At 34.8% G+C, this 19566-nt stretch overlaps 2 protein-coding genes across 2 annotated transcripts in view; both read right to left on the reverse strand.

Annotated features, from left to right (window-relative positions):
- The window catches only part of fam20cl (family with sequence similarity 20 member C, like), a 588191-nt gene that overhangs the window by 42938 nt on the left and 525687 nt on the right, over nucleotides 1-19566 (reverse strand). The window lies entirely within an intron of this gene.
- LOC795984 (uncharacterized) lies at nucleotides 13997-14801 on the reverse strand. The gene is given in 3 exon segments (NM_001171031.1): nucleotides 13997-14075; nucleotides 14154-14600; nucleotides 14755-14801. Coding segments are annotated over 3 exon segments (489 nt in total). The 5' UTR covers nucleotides 14783-14801; the 3' UTR covers nucleotides 13997-14061.

The raw sequence follows: 19566 nt of genomic DNA on the forward strand, positions 1-19566 counted from the left end.
GACCTTTTTGCAGTTATTTGCCTCATTTTCTATTTAATTAAGAGGTTTAAATAGGTTGCATTTTATTTTCATTTTAAGCACAATTTTTTTTTTTGCTGGATTAGCTTGTTGGATGGTCATCATAACCACATTTTTTGATGTACCAAAAACATTTCCTAAAGATTTACTTCAATTATCATTTACATTATATTTACATAATATACACATCAATTACATATATCATTAGAAAAAAATAGGAATCTGTTAAAGTTTTAAATTAAAAACTAGCCTTTTGTCATTTAAATATCATTCATATGAATGGCCAACTGGCCAGCACACTCAACTTCCCTCAGTCACACTAACGCAACAGCCAACATAGGATTCCGCTTGGTGTTAAAGCCTTCTTTGTTGGATTATTTTCAAAATTTAGTATGGCATATCAGTCAAAGTAGGACAAATGAGCTCATGTATGGGACAATTTCTGGATCTTTGTCAGTGAGGGGTGAGTCTTTTGAACCACCCGACGCCCCCCTGGCTACGGACCTGCATCTTCTGATGTCTACTTCTAGCAGGATAATATGAAAGCGTGAATCATCTCAGACTGGTTTCTTGAACATTACAATGAATTCACTGTACTCAAATGGCCTCCACAGTCACCAGATCTCAATCCAATAAAGCACCTTTGGGATGTGATTAAACATGACATTCGTATCATGGCAATCAAGAAGCCTGCAGCAACTGCATGATGCTATCATGTAAATTTCCAGTACCTTGTTAAATCTATGCCATGAATGATTAAGGCCATTCTGAAGGCAAAAGGTGGTCCAACCCGGTACTAATAAGACGTACATAATAAATTGGCCTGTGAGAGAGAGTGTGTGTGTGTGCGCATATGAATATTATTCATTCATTTTCTTTTAGGCTTAGTCTATTTAGTCACCACAGCGGATGGAACCACCAACTTATCGAACACATTTTTTTACACAGCATATGCCCTTCCAGCCACAACCCGTCTCTAGGAGACACACACACAGATAAATCAATATTTAAACTTAAATGTATGTATTATATTTTTATTTTTCTGGCTGTTTATATTTTTTGTTTGAAAATGCTTCTGTGTTGGTGTATATATGGTTATGCAGTGGCGCTGTCTGTAGTGCTGTTGCCTCACAGCAAGAAAAAAAAAAAAAAAAAAAAAAAAAAAAATCGCTGGTTTAAGCCTGGGTCAGTTGGCGTTTTTGTGTGGAATTTGGATATTCTCCTGCTGTTCGCGTGGGTTTCCTCCAGGTACTCCAGTTTCCCCCAGAGGGCAGGTGAATTGGGCAAGCTAAATTGTCCATAGTGTATCAGTGTGTAAATGATTCCCAGAGATAGGTTGAAGGTGAAAGATCATCCGCTGTATATTAAAAATAAATGTGCTGGATAAATTGGCAGTTTATTCCACTATGTCAACCCCAGAATAATAAAAAGGGATTAAGCAGAGAGAAAAAAAAAAATTACACAAGTTTGGTTTAAAATGCAGCAGGCCACCATTTGTGTTTGCTATGAGTCAAGTTATACAGATGATAAACACAATAAGAGAAGTGGTAACACCTCATCTGCATTTTAAATGCACTTGAACTCATGGATAAGTGGTAGTTGTTTGAAGGATCTTACGCTCAAAAGTTGAATTTAGAACAGCAAATTGGTATAAAACAACAAGATCAATTAATAATACTTGGTAAACGGTTCTTTTTTTTAAAATAATTTTTATTTTTTTTAGCACAAGAAATAACCAACAACATAAACAGAACAAAAAACATAAAAAAATAAATAAAAGGTGGGGGTTACAAAGGCCATTTCAAAATACACAAATAGTCAGACACAACATCCAGAAAGCTTAAGGAAATAAATAGAATTAAATATGAAGCAAAAATAATTAACAGAAATGCATAGGCTCCACAATTCGACTTACTCCAGACCAATCTCACTTATAAAGTGTTACAAGTTAGCATTACTGATATAGAACATAATTGGGCTCCAGATTTTGAAAAATGTGTTTAGTTTGTTTGTCATCCCATATCGCATTTCCTCCATGGGCAACACGAAACTTAAGCTTCTAACCCAAATTTCGAAAACAGGCACATAATCTGGGTAGACGGTTCTTAACGCAGGTATGCATCTGTACGTCCGTAGTTTCCAGCAAGTATCTTGATCTTGCGTCCTACATGGAGGGTTAACAGTGCATGACACATTAAAAAAATAAATTAAATAAAAGCAGTATTATGCAACTACAGATTAACAGACTGAGACTTTAGTATCTTACCAGGGCAGGACAGCTGCAGGACAGTCTTTACATATTGTTTTAGTGTCTGTGATATAAGTGCCACTTTAGTCGGTGGATATCACTTAAACTGGACACACACACTCTGTTTAAGCCTAGCACAAGGTAACAAATTAGTGAAACACTCACCAATAGACCTTCTGCAGCCATCATCATCATGGTGACCATTACGATGGTGGAAACCATGACCGTGTCCATAATGACCATGACCGTGTCCATCATGATCATGGCCACCACAACCACTACTTGCTGATATCAGCAGGCTGGAATTCAGAAGAACCACTAAAAACCAAAAACAGAAGAATCAAGACAACTCTGCAGTGCTTATAAGTCACATTGTAATTAGAACAAAACTTAACCCAAAAGGAAACAAATCACAACAGTGCAGCCAAAAAGAAAATTCACTGCACATTGACTTTTCCAAACCAACAACAAAGCTCACAGGTAAGAAATAAACTGAATGGGCCCATGATTGTATTGTCATGCTCAGTGCTGCATGTACACTTTACTGATTCATATTTATAGGCCGCTGGTGTGAGTTGTAATGAGTGACACCTTCTTCTTCTTCTTCCTGGTGTTTATTGGCGGTTCGCATTCTTATCAGAGCATTACCGCCACCTACTGTGGGTTATGGATCAGAGACTCTCTTATTTTTATTTATTTATTTATTTATTTATTTTATTTTTTTTACCTCTTGACTCTTCAAAACCCGAGCCTTCGATGTTGCTGCGTGTTCAGCTCCTCCATCTACAGCTCAGGTCCTTCACAGCCGAGACATAGAAAACATAGTAGAAGAGAGGAGAAAGCTTAATATTGTTTTAAATAAAATAATAATTAAGTTAATTAAATAAATATATTTAGACATTCTATATCCTATGTATTAACTGAGTTCTTTTTAAGAATTGAATCAACCATTTCTTTCCTTCCTGATATAAAAACTCTTTCAGTGTTATTTGTTCATCATTTATCTGTAGGTCATTAATTAACATATTTCTTTCCTCTGTGTATTTATTGCAACTAATGATTACATGTTCTACTGTCTCTCTTTCTCCGCATCCATCACACAACCCTGTTGGATGTTTTCCTATCATGTGTAATGTAGCGTTCAGCCCTGTATGTCCTATCCTTATTCTTGAAAGAATACAATCCTCCTTCCTGCTCCCCCATGATTTCAAAATCTGTCCTACCTTTGGTTGTATTGCATATAAATGTCTGCCTTTTTGTTCATTGTCCCAACTTATTTGCCACTTTTTGTGTATTCCCTTTTTAATTACTGATTTAAGTTCAGCCCTACTATACCTGATTTTCATGTCTATCCTCTCTTTTGCCATTACTGTTTTTGCTAATCTGTCTGCTGCTTCATTGCCCTCAACTCCTGAATGTGCTGGTACCCATACAAACTCAACTATTTTGTTTTTCTGTTCTAAATTTTGTAATAATTGAAGAATTTCTATTATAATGTCCTGTCTAGTTTCCGATTTTTTAATATCCAGGCATAGTAACGCTGAAGCTAAATCAGAACATATTATCGACTTGTTTAGATCCATTTCATAAACTTTGTTGACTGCTAGCATAATTGCTAGCAGCTCTCCTGTAAATACTGACAAATGATTAGAAATTCTTTTCCCTTCTAACACATCTAAACTTGGAATAATATATGCGATCCCCACCCGGCCACTTTGCGGATCTTTTGATGCATCTGTAAAAATGTGTGTATACTGATCATATTTTGTCCCGATATACTCTCTTGTTAGATATCCCTCTGTTAACTCCTGTCCTTTTTCCTGTCTGTCTTTCAATAATTTGAGGTCTATTTTTGGTTGTGGTAATATCCATAAAGGTGTTGTTGGTAGAACTATTGATGGTATAATATTATATTCATTTAATTTCATTTCCTGCACTAATTCCTCAATAATCCAGTTAAAGCTATTAATTTTCTTTTTCCCATATTCCCAACATACCTCCATTAGTGTTTTTACAGGATGATTAACCTCTTGGCCTTTTGTTCTTGCCCAGTATGTCAATATCAGTTGTTTCCTTCTTAGTTGAATTGGCATTTCCCCCATCTCCACCTGCAAAGCTGGAACTGGAGAGGAAGGATATGCTCCGCAACAAATTCTAAGAGCTTGGGATTGTATTCTTTCAAGTTTTTCTAATTGTGACTTTGCTGCTGAATTGTATGCCACACAACCATAATCTAAAATTGCTCTGATCATTGTTACATAAATAGTTTTTAAAGCTAGTCTCCAAGTCTGTCAGTGATCATTTTTTCCATTAATTTACACATGTGTGATGTTAGTGCTATTGGTCTATAGCTTAAAGGATTACTAGGGTCTTTACCTGATTTTTTTATGGGTATAATTAATGACTCCTTCCATTCTAGAGGCAATTTTCCTTCTTCCCACACCCTGTTATAAAATTCCAGAATTTTCCTTAGTGACTCTTCACTTAACTTTTTTAACATCACATAGCTTATATCGTCTTGTCCTGGAGTTGATGTCTTGGTGTATTTTAATGCCCTTTTCATTTCTGAAAAGGTGAACAAGACATCTAACGTACCTTCGGTAACTGTCCTTTTTTCCATTATATTACAATTCCCGGATAACACTCTTTCTCTCATATTCTTACTTTCATTTGTCAAGTTATTGGAGCTGTTTACTTTTAAGAACTCATTTTTAAACATTTCTGCTTTATCTTTATCATTTACTGCATTCTTGCTTCCTACATTTAATACTGGGTATTCATATTCTCTTCTAATACCACTCATTTTTCTTTTCATATTCCATACTTCCTCAACCGGAGTACTTTTCCCAATTTCATTACAAAACGATCTCCAATATTCTTTCTTCTTTTCTCTGATTATTTTCCTAGTTTCTGCCTGAGCTTTCTTATATTCTATCAAGTTTTGCAAGTTATGTGTTCTCTTTAGAATTTTAAATGCCTTCCTTTTTTTTCTTACTGCTATTGTACACTGGTCATTCCACCATGGGACCATTTTCCCTACTCTTTTTCCTGAACTCTTTGGAATACTTTCATTTGCTGCATGCCGAATTACATTACTTAACTCTGCATATAACCTTTCAATTTCAATATCTTCATTCATCTTAATTTTTTTCAACCCTTCTTCACTTATTTCTTTGAATTTCTCCCAATCAGCTTTCTCATACTTCCATTTTCCAGAATTACCTTTATTAACATTCTTATTCTCACTATTTATAATTGAACTAATAATAGGAAAATGGTCACTTCCAATTGAGCATTTCCTTATGACCTCCCATACTGTAATTCCACCCAGTGAATTTGACACAATTGTTAGGTCAAGTGCTGATTCTTTGCTTGTATTTACATCCATTCGTGTATATCCTCCATCATTCATGCATACCAAATTTTTCTTTTCTATAATCTCCTCTATTACCATACCATTTCTATCTGTTATTATTCCTCCCCATAGTGTATTATGTGCATTAAAATCACCACACCATATAACCCTTTCTTCATTTAGACCTTTAATTTCTTCCATACTATCCATTGTTAGTTTTTTACATGGGTTATAAAAATTTATTATAACATACTCTTTTATTCCATACCATATTTCTATCACTATATATTCCAGGTTTACTCCTTTTTCCAAAGTTCTATAAGGCATTCCTTCTTTTATAAACGTGACACAACCTCCACCTATACCTTCTTCCCTGTCCCTTCTTACACTTACATATCCCTTTAAAACAAAATCTAACCTTGAGTTCAACCAAGTTTCCTGAATACATATTACATTAGGTTTTTCTTTCATTTTACTTAAATATCCCTTAAACTCTTGTCCATTAGCACATAGACTTCTTGCATTCCATTGTAGGATTCTCAACATAACCCTACTAACCTATTCCTATCTCCTGACTCTCTTGAAAATCTGAACTGAGGCTTCTTCTTATATCATCACTCTTCAGACCCTTTATTTCCAGATACCTTTCTGCTGCTTTAATTATTATTTGTATCTTTTCTGTTCTTCTTTCTGTTTGGGCAGTGCAGTTAATTACTTCTACCATGAAGAGTACAAAATTTTTCTTGCTTACTAACGCCAAATCCTCTGATGACCTACTTTCACCAATTCTTTCTTCTCCTTCATTTTTCTTACCTGAATCCAATCTTACTGTTTCATTTGACTTCCTCTTTTCCCTCACTATCTTTACTGCTTCAGCGTAAGTTAGATTGTTTTTTTCTTTTTCCTGCTGAACTTCCACTGCCCTTTTTCTTGCCTCACAATCTCCATATGCAGCATTATGTCCTCCTCCACAGTTGCAACATTTCACCTCCACTCCTTCTTCACACTTTCCAAATTCGTGTTCCCCTCCACATCGCACACATCTTATTTTTGATTTACATAAAGCTGCTGTGTGCCCATACCTCTGACAGTTGTAACATCTCATTGGAGGTGCATTGTATTCTATAACTGGGTAGCTGATGAATCCCATTCTGACTTTATCTGGCATTTCTCTTCCTTCAAATTTAATGCGCACCGACAGACTGTCCAATCTTCTTCCTTCTCTATTCATCTTCAATCTAACTGCGTCTATGACTTTACCTCCATCAAGATTCTTTTTTAATTCCTCCATTGTTACCCCAATAGGAACTCCTTTTATCACGCCAAATATCCATGAATTCTGACCTATGATCTTACTACTCGTAACAACCTTCTTCCCCACTGTTTTTACTTTCATTGCCTTATTTTTCTGTTCTTCGTTTTTGCACACAATCATTAACGCACCATCCTGAAGCACCTTTGCTAATGCGATTTCACCTACTTGTTTCTTTAATTCATGTGTCAACATCATTGGATTTATTCCTGAAACTCCCATTTCTTCCTTGAATCTTAATATTATCCTAAATCCTAATTTGGCTTTTTCTCCAACCCCTTTCTCCTCACTCGCTAGCGAACTACTTTCTGATGCGTCCTCCTTACCTTTTTTCCATTTCCTAGATGCTTTTTTCCCGTATCGTCCTTCTATTTGTGTCCATCCTATATCCATATCATTCTCTTCCTCCTCTTCACCACTATTCTCTACTCTTAGAGTCTCCGATCCATTCCCAACTTTATTTTCTCGATTTCCATTCTTTGGATTATTTTGATTGTTTGAATTCGCCGCCATTACTCTGTCGATGTCATCAACCTACCGCCTTGCAGTCATGAGTGACACCTGTGCACCACACCTGTATATGGGTTTGTTTTTCTTCTTCTTCTTAACTTTAATGGCGGTGAAAAACAACAAAATGGTGTATTTCCGCCACCAACTGGTATGGAGTGTGGATCATTATGACTTAACCCTCACCTACCGCTTTCTTTTAGTAAAACCTCTCCCATAAATGAGTATTTTTGAGATTGCAATAAAAAGGTAAAACATTTATTTCCTAAGTTATTTTGTAGAATGTCATCTAATTTAAACTGAACTTTTTACTTTAAGTTCCCTCCTTTCATCTTTATACTTCATGCAGTGTAATATAACATGTTCAACTGTCTCTTCTTGTCCACAAAACTCACATTTTCCTTTACCATATTTACCCTTTTTTTAAAGTGTACTTTTAATTTTGTGTCCAAATCTCATCCTAGATATTATTATCTCATCTCTCCTGTTTTTCCCTACACTTTTAATTTCTCCTACTTTCTTTAGAATTTTGTAAAACCACCGGCTCATTTTTTCATTATCCCATTGTTTTTGCCACCTTTCCTTCATTCTTCTCTTAATAATACTCTTGATTTCACTCTTACTTATATTTAGACTAATGTCATTATTTTAAACAGCTTGTTTTGCTGCCTTATCTGCAATTTCATTTCCGTGAACACCAGTATGTGCAGGTACCCATACAGATATTACTGTTACACATTATATTCTATATAATGCTTTCATTTATTTCTGTTAAAATGTCTGGTCTACTTTCTGATTTACTATATTGTAAACTTGCCAGTGAAGAACTTGAGTCTGAACAGATGAGTGATTTTAATGGTGTTATCTCCTCTACCCATTGTACTGTATTGCTAACAACAGTGCAATCATTTCTTCTGTTTGACTTCATCACTAATCCTTTTCCCTAAAGATACTTGAAATTCGAGAAATGTAAAGTAAAACAAATTAGTCTTCATCCTATTCTATCTTTTCTAGTTGAGTAAAATCTACTAGTGCGTCTGGTGGTACCATGGTTTAATTATTAATTATTATTATTGTTTTTTCCTTTTTTCAAAATATACACTATGCATAAAGAATTTACAAATATACGTTGCACAATATAAATAAAACTTTTTAATGCAGATTACAGCAAATAAACACCCTTTATCGTATTTTTTCCTTATTAAGATGTTTATGGTAATGTTTATATTCACCGGTTCATTTAGGAAAACTCATGAGATAAGTCTAGTAGGGACTTCTAGAGCGAGTTCCGTGCTCAAGTCTGCACATATATATTAGTTTATTTTTAAAGCTCTTAAAACTGTGAAAAAAAGTGTTTGTTTTTTTTTTTTTGTTTTGTTTTTTTGGTGACATTTTGCAATAACTAATAACGAACTATACTTCTAAACCTTTATTAATTAATGTTTAACATTTACTATTGCATTATTACAATTTAAAGTTATGCTGTTAACATTAATGTTAAATCACTGTGAGTTAACAGGAATTAACCAATAATTTTATTTCCATTTTAGCATAAAAGAATGAATACTGTAATGAACTGCACTGCATTGTTTGTTCACATTAGTACATACATAAACTTAATTAACCAAGACAACCTTATTGTAAAGTGTCACCTTTTCATATTTTGGATTGATACTATTTATTTTATTTAGTATTTAAAACCTTAAAGATTTTTGTATTATTCTTGATGTTTTGTCTCTATTTCAGTCCTCTATATGGTTTTTAATTCAATTTTTCAGCGAGATTGTAATGTAATCTATACTGTTGAATTTCTGTTTGTTTGTTTGTTTTTCTGTATTTCCCCCTCTATATTTAAAGATTATATACTATTTTAAAAGTACTTAAAACCAACCATCTAATAAAAAATACAATTAACTATCACATTTGGTTTCATGAGTGTCTTTGTTCCTGTTTTGTAGGACTCTTATTTTAACAGATTTAATTTGGAAACACTTGACTGATCATTCAATTAAAGTTTTACCTTTATTATTCCATCACTCAATCAGATCATTTAATTGTGAGTTGAATTACTCCATTTGTAATTGTTTTTAAATAAACTAAAAAAAGAAGACTTGCTTTATTCAGTTTGTTGAATGTGAACTTCTCTACTTTACATATTAAAATATATTTAAAACTATTATGAATGTATTTAAACTTATATTTAAATTTATATAACTGTTTCACTGTGGGTATTTCTATTTTAATCTATTTAGCACATTTATTGGCTATTCAAACGTGAAAACAAGTTTTAGATAGTTTGTGGCTCTAATAAATTGTTAAACATTACAATATCTTTGACAAAATGGTCTAAAATGATTGTTTACAAGTTTCTAAGTGGGAGTCTCTCTGCGTTCGCTTGACTTTTGTCCACACTGGCGCCTCATATCTTTCATGCTTTTGCTCTCCAGAGATCCTACTGTTAAACTGATTATTCCAGAATGTTTATATGGTTTATATATTGCTACACTATTTAGTAACAATACACGTTACCTAACCTATGAGGTTATGGTAAATTCTATAATAAATACTAGTGTTTTTGAGAGTTAGGTATACCGTCTATGTTTTAGGCTAGTATTATTTACAACTTGTTAATGAATGCTTTAGCATACTGTAGTATTAAGAATAGTGAACTGATAAAATGAAATACAGAGTGTAGTTTTACTACAGTAAAGTGTGGTGAATTATAGTATGATATACCCTATATTGTAAAATAAAACAGCATTGGGTAATTTATTTATATTACACTTGTGTTACCATAGCAACTATAGTATTACCATAACAGATTAATTGAAGTACTTTACTATAGTAGGCTACTGTTCAAAACACTGTCCATGCCAATAGATGTGTTCAGGGGCCCTGTGGAACAGCTTTGCCTCAAAATGAAGAGGATGACATGGAAAATGTCCTCCAAAGTCTCATCAACAATGTGGAAAACAACAGATACTAGTTCACTTTTTTTTTTGTTGCCATGATAAAATGGGATTGATAGTGACATTTATTTGAAGAGTGAATAGTACAGTAGGCTATAATACCCTATCAAGTTTTTCCTTATTTTTATCAAAGTTACATTTCTGCTTGCGTTACTTATATTTTTGTTTAAATGTTTTTTATTTGATTAGTATGGTGCACCTTTTAGATGTTTAATAAATGTTTGTAAAACAAAATGCATTCTTTACGACCTCAATTCTCTGTCTTTAAGTGTTTGAAACTTATACATATAACATACAGCCAATAGGTTATGTTTTTTTAGATAATTTTTTTTTTATGTTAGTCTATTTTAGTATTTTGGTTATTGTTAATAAATAGTGCCTCAATATAAATCATATCAAAAAGCACGAAAGGAAGAGGGAACACAAGACACAAATTCTGCATAATCTCTGAGAGCGCGCAGGAAAATGTGTGTGTGAGCAGTGCGTATTTGAGAGCGAGAAAATTTGCGCGTAAGCATCGTATATTTGAGAGCTCGCAAGCAGTTTTGTCCACAGAGGAAATCGATGCACGAGCATCACACAAGGTAGAGAGCAAAGTTCTTCATTGTTATGTGAAGAAAACAATGTTATTGTTTGTATGAAGTAGCCTACTTCATTGAGAATATGTGCCACAATTTTACATTGCTGCTAGACAGATTTGCATCTCAATCTCTTCAGCACACACGAGATTCAATTGACAAAATACCAAGTTCACTTAATTTTACTTTGCAACATGCAGGAGTTGTTGGTCTACTGCTGCCTCATTGAGGTTGTTTATATAGTTTTAGTTAATCACAAGTTGATCACCGAAGACATAAAATAGCACAACTAAACTTAATGAATTAGACAGCAGTAGACCTGCAATTTCTGTGTGATGTGAGGCAAAATGGACTCTATTGTGGTGGAACTCGTCCTTGTGCAATATGCTTTGGAGACAAGAAAATTACATTTGCATTTTTATATATCTGAGCAATGTTCTTTCATAAAAAAAGTTTGTTTAATAAATACAGATCTTACAACCATACATAATATGTTTACATTTTCTTTTTCTGTTAAAAAGACTCGAAAATCAAACTGTAGGACTTTGGACTTGACTTGTGACTTGTTGCCTTTGCCAAGTCAAGACTTGCCTGTCTTGACTCGGGACTTGAGGGCACTGAATTGAGACTTACGACTTGCCAAACAATAGGCTCGTTTGAGGTGCGCCTCGCCTTGACTGCATTGTAAACGAGAGCAGGCGTGCGCAGTAAGAGGAGGGCTAAAAAATTACATCAGAAGTCGGACACTTGCTGAATCTCGCTGTTTAGCCACCTGGAAACGTCACCAGTGGCGGAGATCTCGTTCGTGTTTTTTTATCGCAGACGAATGACCTCATGAAAAAATACTATGGTGATTTATAGTAATTATTATTGCATTTTTGAACATGTTTTTATAGTATTGGGTATGTTTATAGTTGTTGTGATACCAGAGCAACTATAAAATTTAAATAGGCTATTCTATAATACGGTTCAAAAGCACTACAGTATACATTACTATAGTATTTTTAATGTGGGAGTGGATGCAATAGAAATATCACTGTTTTTACAAAAAGATGGTCAGAATTACAGAAGATGAACAGCTCATTAACTAAAAGGGTGTATTAAACATATAATTCTGTATATTCAACAAACGTTAAAAGAATAACAAAATAAACAGCTTATACAGCAAGAAAGCTTTCAAGAAACCTAATTTGGCTACATTATAAATGAAGTAGCCATAGCAAGATGCTTTTGAGTGACGGGTCATGACAAATGTTTGTTTGACAAATAAATTCTTATGGGGTTAATTATATTGACATGCTTATTAGGTCTATATAAACTGCTTTTACTCCAGCCAGACTAAAATAAATAGCCCAAGACTTTCTCCAGAATAAAAACTATTAGACTGTAGGAAAAACTGTGGAAATGTTCTTGGTCTATTAAACATGACTTTTGACTTCACATACATATACATATTTGTGGATGTGTCTTGTTTACTACACCCTTTTCACTTCTCATATGAAACCACACAAAGATGAGGCATAATGACTAAACAGTCTGATTACCTTTGTATGTCTGAATATATGTGTGTATTGGATTGACTTTCATGGAATAATGCTGCATAAAAATTACAATACAAAATTCACACAAACATACAAAAAGTGAAAATGACAACAAACAGGACTTAAAATTGAGAGAAAAATAAAATACAGCACACACACATCCTTTGTTAGTAACATTTAGTTATATTGGATAGGTCACGTTATGTTTTACAAAGATGTGTTTTGTTTTTGTTGCGTGTAAATCTAAATAAATAACCGTAATGCTCTTTATAACTTTTTTTTAATTATCAACGAAAATACAAAAAAGGTATTTAACAAATCCAGGTATAAACCTTAGTTAAACAAGATAATAAAGTGTAATGTATCAGTCTCATCCAATAAGCATTCAGCTGTGTCGTCAGCCAGTCGTTTCCCATCATGCTTTTGGTAACGCAGTCTTTTGAGAGCAACTGCTGCCGACTGCTTAATCCGAGGTACTCGGCTCGCGAGAGTTTTTTGGCGCACGTCAGCGTGACATTAGAGCGAGGCGAAGGCAAGGCGGACACATTTCTAACCGGCATGCATCTTGCGGTGATCACCGGTGATCGATTCTGCGCAGGTTTTGTCCATCTCTAACGAGCCTAATGATTTGGTCCCACCTCTGATTGATAGATCATGTAATTAAAAAAAATAAATATAAATAAACATTTTGAATTTGTAGATTTCCAAAATACGTTCGCGTGTTTGCATGTGTGTACCCAATTCTTAGGCAAATCAGTTAAATTCATAATTTTTTTCAATAGTTGTTAATTCTTTTAGTATACCTCAACAGTTTCTATTATTTCAACTAAAACGAATGTGCATAAAAAAAATTTACACATTAAAACAGTCATAAAAGATGAATTTAAACATCATGAAAGCAAAATACATTATTAGTGACATTGCCTTTAACTCCATGCATCGTAACGCAGTGCACTCAACACTGACAGTTCCTTACCTAATTCAGAGCTTGCCACAGTAATTTCAGGAGTCCAAGAATTATCATGTAGAGGTCAAAAAGACACTCATTATCAAATAAAAACATTTGATCAAATGCAATGTTTAGTGTCTCTAATGTCTCTGGGACGCATGTGTGCTATCTAGACACTTCCTACAGATGTTTTTCAACACATTACAGATATTGCAATCTTACTTGCATTGAATAAATCAAACAAGTATTTGTTTTGTGATAATTAAGAGTTTTAACATTAAGTTTCATGGTCATGGATACTTTTCAAGTAGAATTTCTCCAACTTAGCACATTGAAGTTTTGCTTACAGAACTTTAATCAGGTTGTTTATAATAAAGACCCAGCAACCCACCCAATAGTCTATTGTAGCAAGTTGGTCTGTACATGCAAATCTTGATTTAGCTCAGCTATAGTCACTTGTTTCAAGACACACACAAAAAAGGACTAATAGAAGGAAAAACACCCAAGACATAATTGCACTAAAGCATTTATTGAAAGTAATCTCCAATGTGGAGAAGCTGGCAAACAAGTCTGAACCCAGAAGATCATTCCCTACGGCCTGTAAGAGAAGAAAAACCAAAGCTTAAAGTTAGGAGCAACCAGTTATTCCACTTGTTTACAAAGAGTAAAAACTGACCGAGACTACCATGTCCGTGACCTCCATGACCATGAGAACCGTGACTACCATGTCCATGACCATAGGAATCGTGACTACCATGTCCATGACCATAGGAATCGTGACTACCATGTCCGTGACCGCCATGACCATAGGAATCGTGACTACCATGTCCGTGACCGCCATGACCATAGGAATCGTGACTACCATGTCCGTGACCGCCATGACCATAGGAATCGTGACTGCCATGTCCATGACCGCCATGACCATAGGAATCGTGACTGCCATGTCCATGACCGCCATGACCATAGGAATCGTGACTGCCATGTCCATGACCGCCATGACCATAGGAATCGTGACTGCCATGTCCATGAACGCCATGACCATAGGAATCGTGACTGCCATGTCCATGACTGCCACGACCACCACCACTTGCTGATAGCAGCAAGCTGGAGCTCAGAAGAATCACTGAAAAAAACAAAAAAACAAAGTGATTAAGATACCTGTGCACTGCTAATGGAATTAACAGCGACACAAAACTTTAACCAAATAAAAACTTCTCAAGACAAGTATAAAGCAAATCATAAGTCTCACAGCACAAGTTGAGTAACAAGAAACTCACAGACAAGAAATGAACTGAGCGAAACCATGGTCATGCTGTCGTTCTCAATCATTCATGCGTTCTTTACTGATTTATATTTATAGGCCGCTAGTGTAAGTGGTAATGAGCAACACCTGTGCGCCACACCTGTATAAGGATTTGTCTTTAATTGCTGTTTTATCAAAAAGAGCAACAGATCACATAAGCATATTTTGGACTGTTTATCAGTATACACCAGAGAGATGTTTGCAATAAATATGGCAATAAAATGGGTTAGTGAAGTCAAAATACCTAATGCAATAATATGTTCAGATTCAAGTTTTGTGTTAATAAGTTTGGGTGAGCAGAAGTCAGAAACAAGACAAGATATGATAATAGAAGTTATTCAAGAACTATATGCACTTAAGCAAAATGATATAAAAGTTTTTATAGGTTCCTGCTCATATTGGATTAAGAGGTAACGAAGAAGCAGACAATTTAGCAAAAACAGCCATAGATAGAGAAAAGGATGATATCCAGATTCCCCTTAATAGATTTGAAATTAAATCTATTATTAAAAAGAATATCATGAAAGTGTGGCACTGTACTACCGGTAGGCACTTGTACCAAATTCAGCCGACTGTGGGTAAGGGAAGAGAAACAGATAAGAACAGAATTGAGAAGAACATAGGTTAAGGTTGGGTCACACAAGGTTGAATAGTATACTAATACTTGTGTAGTGAGTGAAACAGTTAAACACAATATAATTTACTGTAGGAAAAACACTGTCAAAAGAAGTGAGATGAAGGAGGAGTTGGAGAATAAGGCAGAGCAGTTTTCAATAAAAATATATTAAATTAAATTAAATTCAGGTAGAAGTGTTAAATCTTTATTGGTACAGTACTTTAATATTTATTCTTAAGTACTGGATTACATAAGTGAGTGTATCCCCCACCCCCTTTTTTATTTACACACACACACACACACACACATATATATATATATATATATATATATATATATATATATATATATATATATATATATATATATATATATATATATATATATATATATATATATATATATATATATTAGGGATGTAACGGTATCAGAATTTCACGGTACGGTAAGACCTCGGTATGAATGTCACGGTACGGTATTTATTGAATCATTTACAGGAAAAACAAAACTTTTGAAAATACTCCAAAAAAGTGCCAAAAGTGTCAATGACATACAAATTAGCCATCTATCTGTAAGCTTTGAAACAGGAACTTCAATTTTAATAACAAAAAATTATTAAACCATGTAAAAAAATAAAGTTTCAATTTAGTATTGTTGAAAACTCATCACATTCAACATTTAATCACTCACTCACTTACTTAGATAGAGATGGGTTTAAAGGAAAATATATATCATATAACTATAATCTGGTAAAAGCTGGTATCTCTGGGTATTTACAATGTCCCCTGCAACAGAAAAAAAACCTCTCATTTGGGACTGAGGATTCTGGGACAGAGATATGACTTGGCCCATGTTGACAGCAGTGGGGTAACGTTGTGCATTGTCTTTCCCCCACTTGAGAAGACAAACCATGAGTGAGATAGAGGTCTCTTTGCGGTACAAGTCAATGTCTGCATCAATCTGAACAGTGTGCTGTGTTTCTGCAGTCCCCATGACTGCTATTAGTCGTATTCCCCAACTTGCAGGCACGTGCACACATAGGGCTCAACCTGTGCAGTGCACATGCCCTTTTTAGTCTTGGATAGAAAGTGCCCTTCCAAAACGATCAAAAGTGCTCCCGCGACGCGACACAACCTCCGTCCAGCCCTTCAGTAGACAACACCGCTCTTGAGTATGCGCGCTCAACCCCCCCTCGGCGCTTTACAATACGCGCGCGACTACACAGCTGATCAGAACGCGCGCGACAACACTGCTATTCAGTACGCGCGCGACGACACTGCTATTCAGTATGCGCGCGGCGACAACACCCGCTTTAGGTTCGATCATTTCCATCTTTTTTTCATCTCCGCTACTAGCAGCACACTCTATTTCCGCATTACTGGATCTGTAGCGACAACAGACCGCAAAGGATTATGGCCACGCCTGGGCTGATGGGAAATGTAGTTTAAGCTACCTCCCGTTCGCTTCATTCGCCTGAGCAAATTTTCTCACAAGACCTATAGTTTTACCGAGTCATGCGACTTCGGTAATATCGAAAAAAATTAATATTGCGGTATGACGGTATTTACAATACCGTTACATCCCTAATATATATATATATATATATATATATATATATATATATATATATATATATATATATATATATATATATATGTATATATATATATATATATATATATATATATATATATATATATATATGTATATATATATATATATATATATATATATATATATATATATATGTGTTGATTTATATATATGTAAATAAAAAAGCGGACAGAGGTGAACAGAGGAGCTGAACACGCAGCGTCGAATGAAAATCAATATAGTCTCTAAATGGGTGATTGCGTGTGGGTAGGTAGGTTAGTTAGGAATTTACTGTGTGTAGTGTCTATGGTCTATATGAAAGATAGGAGGCAGTATTGCACTTACTAGTCTGCAATACGCAGTTAAACCTCAGTAAGAAGAGGAAAAGGCATATTTTCAACAGAATTTATTGCTGTTCTTATGGTTTTGTAATGGACAGAAAGACATCAGCATAAAAATGTGGTAATATGTACTCCTAATCAGTAATATGTAGTTTTCAAAGTGGACACTTAACAGACAGACAAGATATTGTATACAATGTATTAAATAAATTTTGCTACATCGATGAAATGGGAAAGAAAGTCAGCTTTTTATGGATCCTTGTCCATGTTGGAACAGAAGGAAATAAGTAGATAAAATGGCAAAAGAAGCATTGAAAGAGCAGGGTGTCATCTTTAGGGTCAGTTTAAGTACAGGAGAAGTAAAGGGGTTGATTGTATCTGAGATGAAGAGGGTGTGGCAGAACACATGGGTGAAAGAGGAGAAGGGAAGATATCTAGATGCAATTCAAAGGAAAGTGGGTATAGAAAGGACTTGTATAATGAACAGAAAAAAGGATGTTATTATAACAACAATTACAAATAGGGCACTCTGCTTTAAACCAATGTTTATTTAAAACTGAAAAGCACGAAAATGGTAACTGTGAAAGATGTGGTGGTCTCCCTGAAATGGTACCTCGTGTATTAATTGAAGTACAAAAATAAGTAATCAGCACAACTCATTTCTTAAAGGATTAAAAGAGCTTGACATAGTCCATTTCTCCCTAAAAGGTTTTTTATACAGCAAAGACAAAAAGGTTAATAATGAAATTTTTTGATGTTTCAAAGACACAGATTTAACAGATATGATATAATAGGTCTCCCTTATGTATGTTTTCCCTCCCTCTTCTTTTTTTATTTAGTGTTTTTTACTCTCTCTTTAATAGAAAATCCATGTAGTATTCCTTTACTAATCCTTCAAGATTTCTAACCAAGTTAAGCTTCATACTCCATATCAGTAGGTTGAGCAAAATTCATCTTAAAGTTGGTTTGCCAACCGCCATGTAAAACTCCAGAAGAAGAACTTAAAATGTGCTCATCTTAGCCTGATGCAATGGCTGATTCTAAATATGCGTTTTTCAGCGGTCTTGCATCCTCGTGTTCTCGTGCAACGTCATCATCAGCTGCCAAAGTTCAGTTCCAATACTCAAGACCACAAGAACAGAGGATGCGTGAAACTTCCTGGTTGTGATCTTGATATCGAGGACGCACCGATGCAGACTTGAGCACCGAACTCGCTCTGGAAGTCCCAGAAATCATTGCGACTGGAGGTGTGAAGTGCAGCATTTTATATAGATTTATCAGTAAAGTTCAGAGATATCACTTATTTACCTCAGGAGTTTCCCTAAATGAAACAGTGAAAGTAAACAATACCATGGACATCTTAATACAGGAATAAACACATTAGGCATGTTTGTTTGTTGAAATTCGTATTAAAATCAGTTTTATTTATATTGTGCAGAGTATACTGATAATGTTTTTATGCAAAGTATATATTTTGAAAAAAGGGGAAAACAATAAATCGTTGTATGAATGCTGTAATGTTTAAATAATTTACCATTTAAAACGTGTGAAGGTCATGTCACCTTAAAGAAGAACGCAGCGTCTCATTTCTCAAAGGACGCGTTCTCTGTTCTCGTGGTCTCCTGAGTTCGTTCTTCCGAGGACACCTGGCAAGACCGGTCTCCACAAGAACGCAAGTCCGTTCTCTGCATTCTTGGAATTGAGAAACAGCCAATTGCAAGATTCCGATTCTCAAAGCTTCCTGAATGTGTGTATTTGCCAATTCGAAAGGTGATGGAAGTAAGAGCATGTTGTGGCAAGTTTACTGTATAGGACAGGGGCTTTTAGATTAGAAGTGTATTGTGTGCTGTCCAAATGAAATTTAATACCACAGGCATATTACTAAAAAGCAATATCTCCTGTGAAGGGGACGATCACCCAGTGCGATCAGTAAACATGGCTGACGGTTTTAGAAGTAGGTTTCAGATTTATTTATTTATACCTGTTCTTAGCTTCTCTTCTCCCACACATTGATATTTTTTTTACATTTAATGAGGCTTGAGAGAAAACTAATGTTGAAATTGTGACTGAATCACTCACAGCGCTTCTTTAATGATCATTAATATCTCTACAAATAACCATATAGGCTATATTAGCAAGTAATGTGTTTGCTACTTTTGAATGTTTTGTGTTATTAGTTAAGTAAATTCACTGTCCACTGAAATAAAGAATGCAATAAAGGTTAACTTAAACAATT

Source organism: Danio rerio, chromosome 22 (assembly GCF_052040795.2).
Source record: "Danio rerio strain M-AB ecotype USA chromosome 22, GRCz13ab, whole genome shotgun sequence".
NCBI classification, from domain to species: Eukaryota; Metazoa; Chordata; class Actinopteri; order Cypriniformes; family Danionidae; genus Danio; species Danio rerio.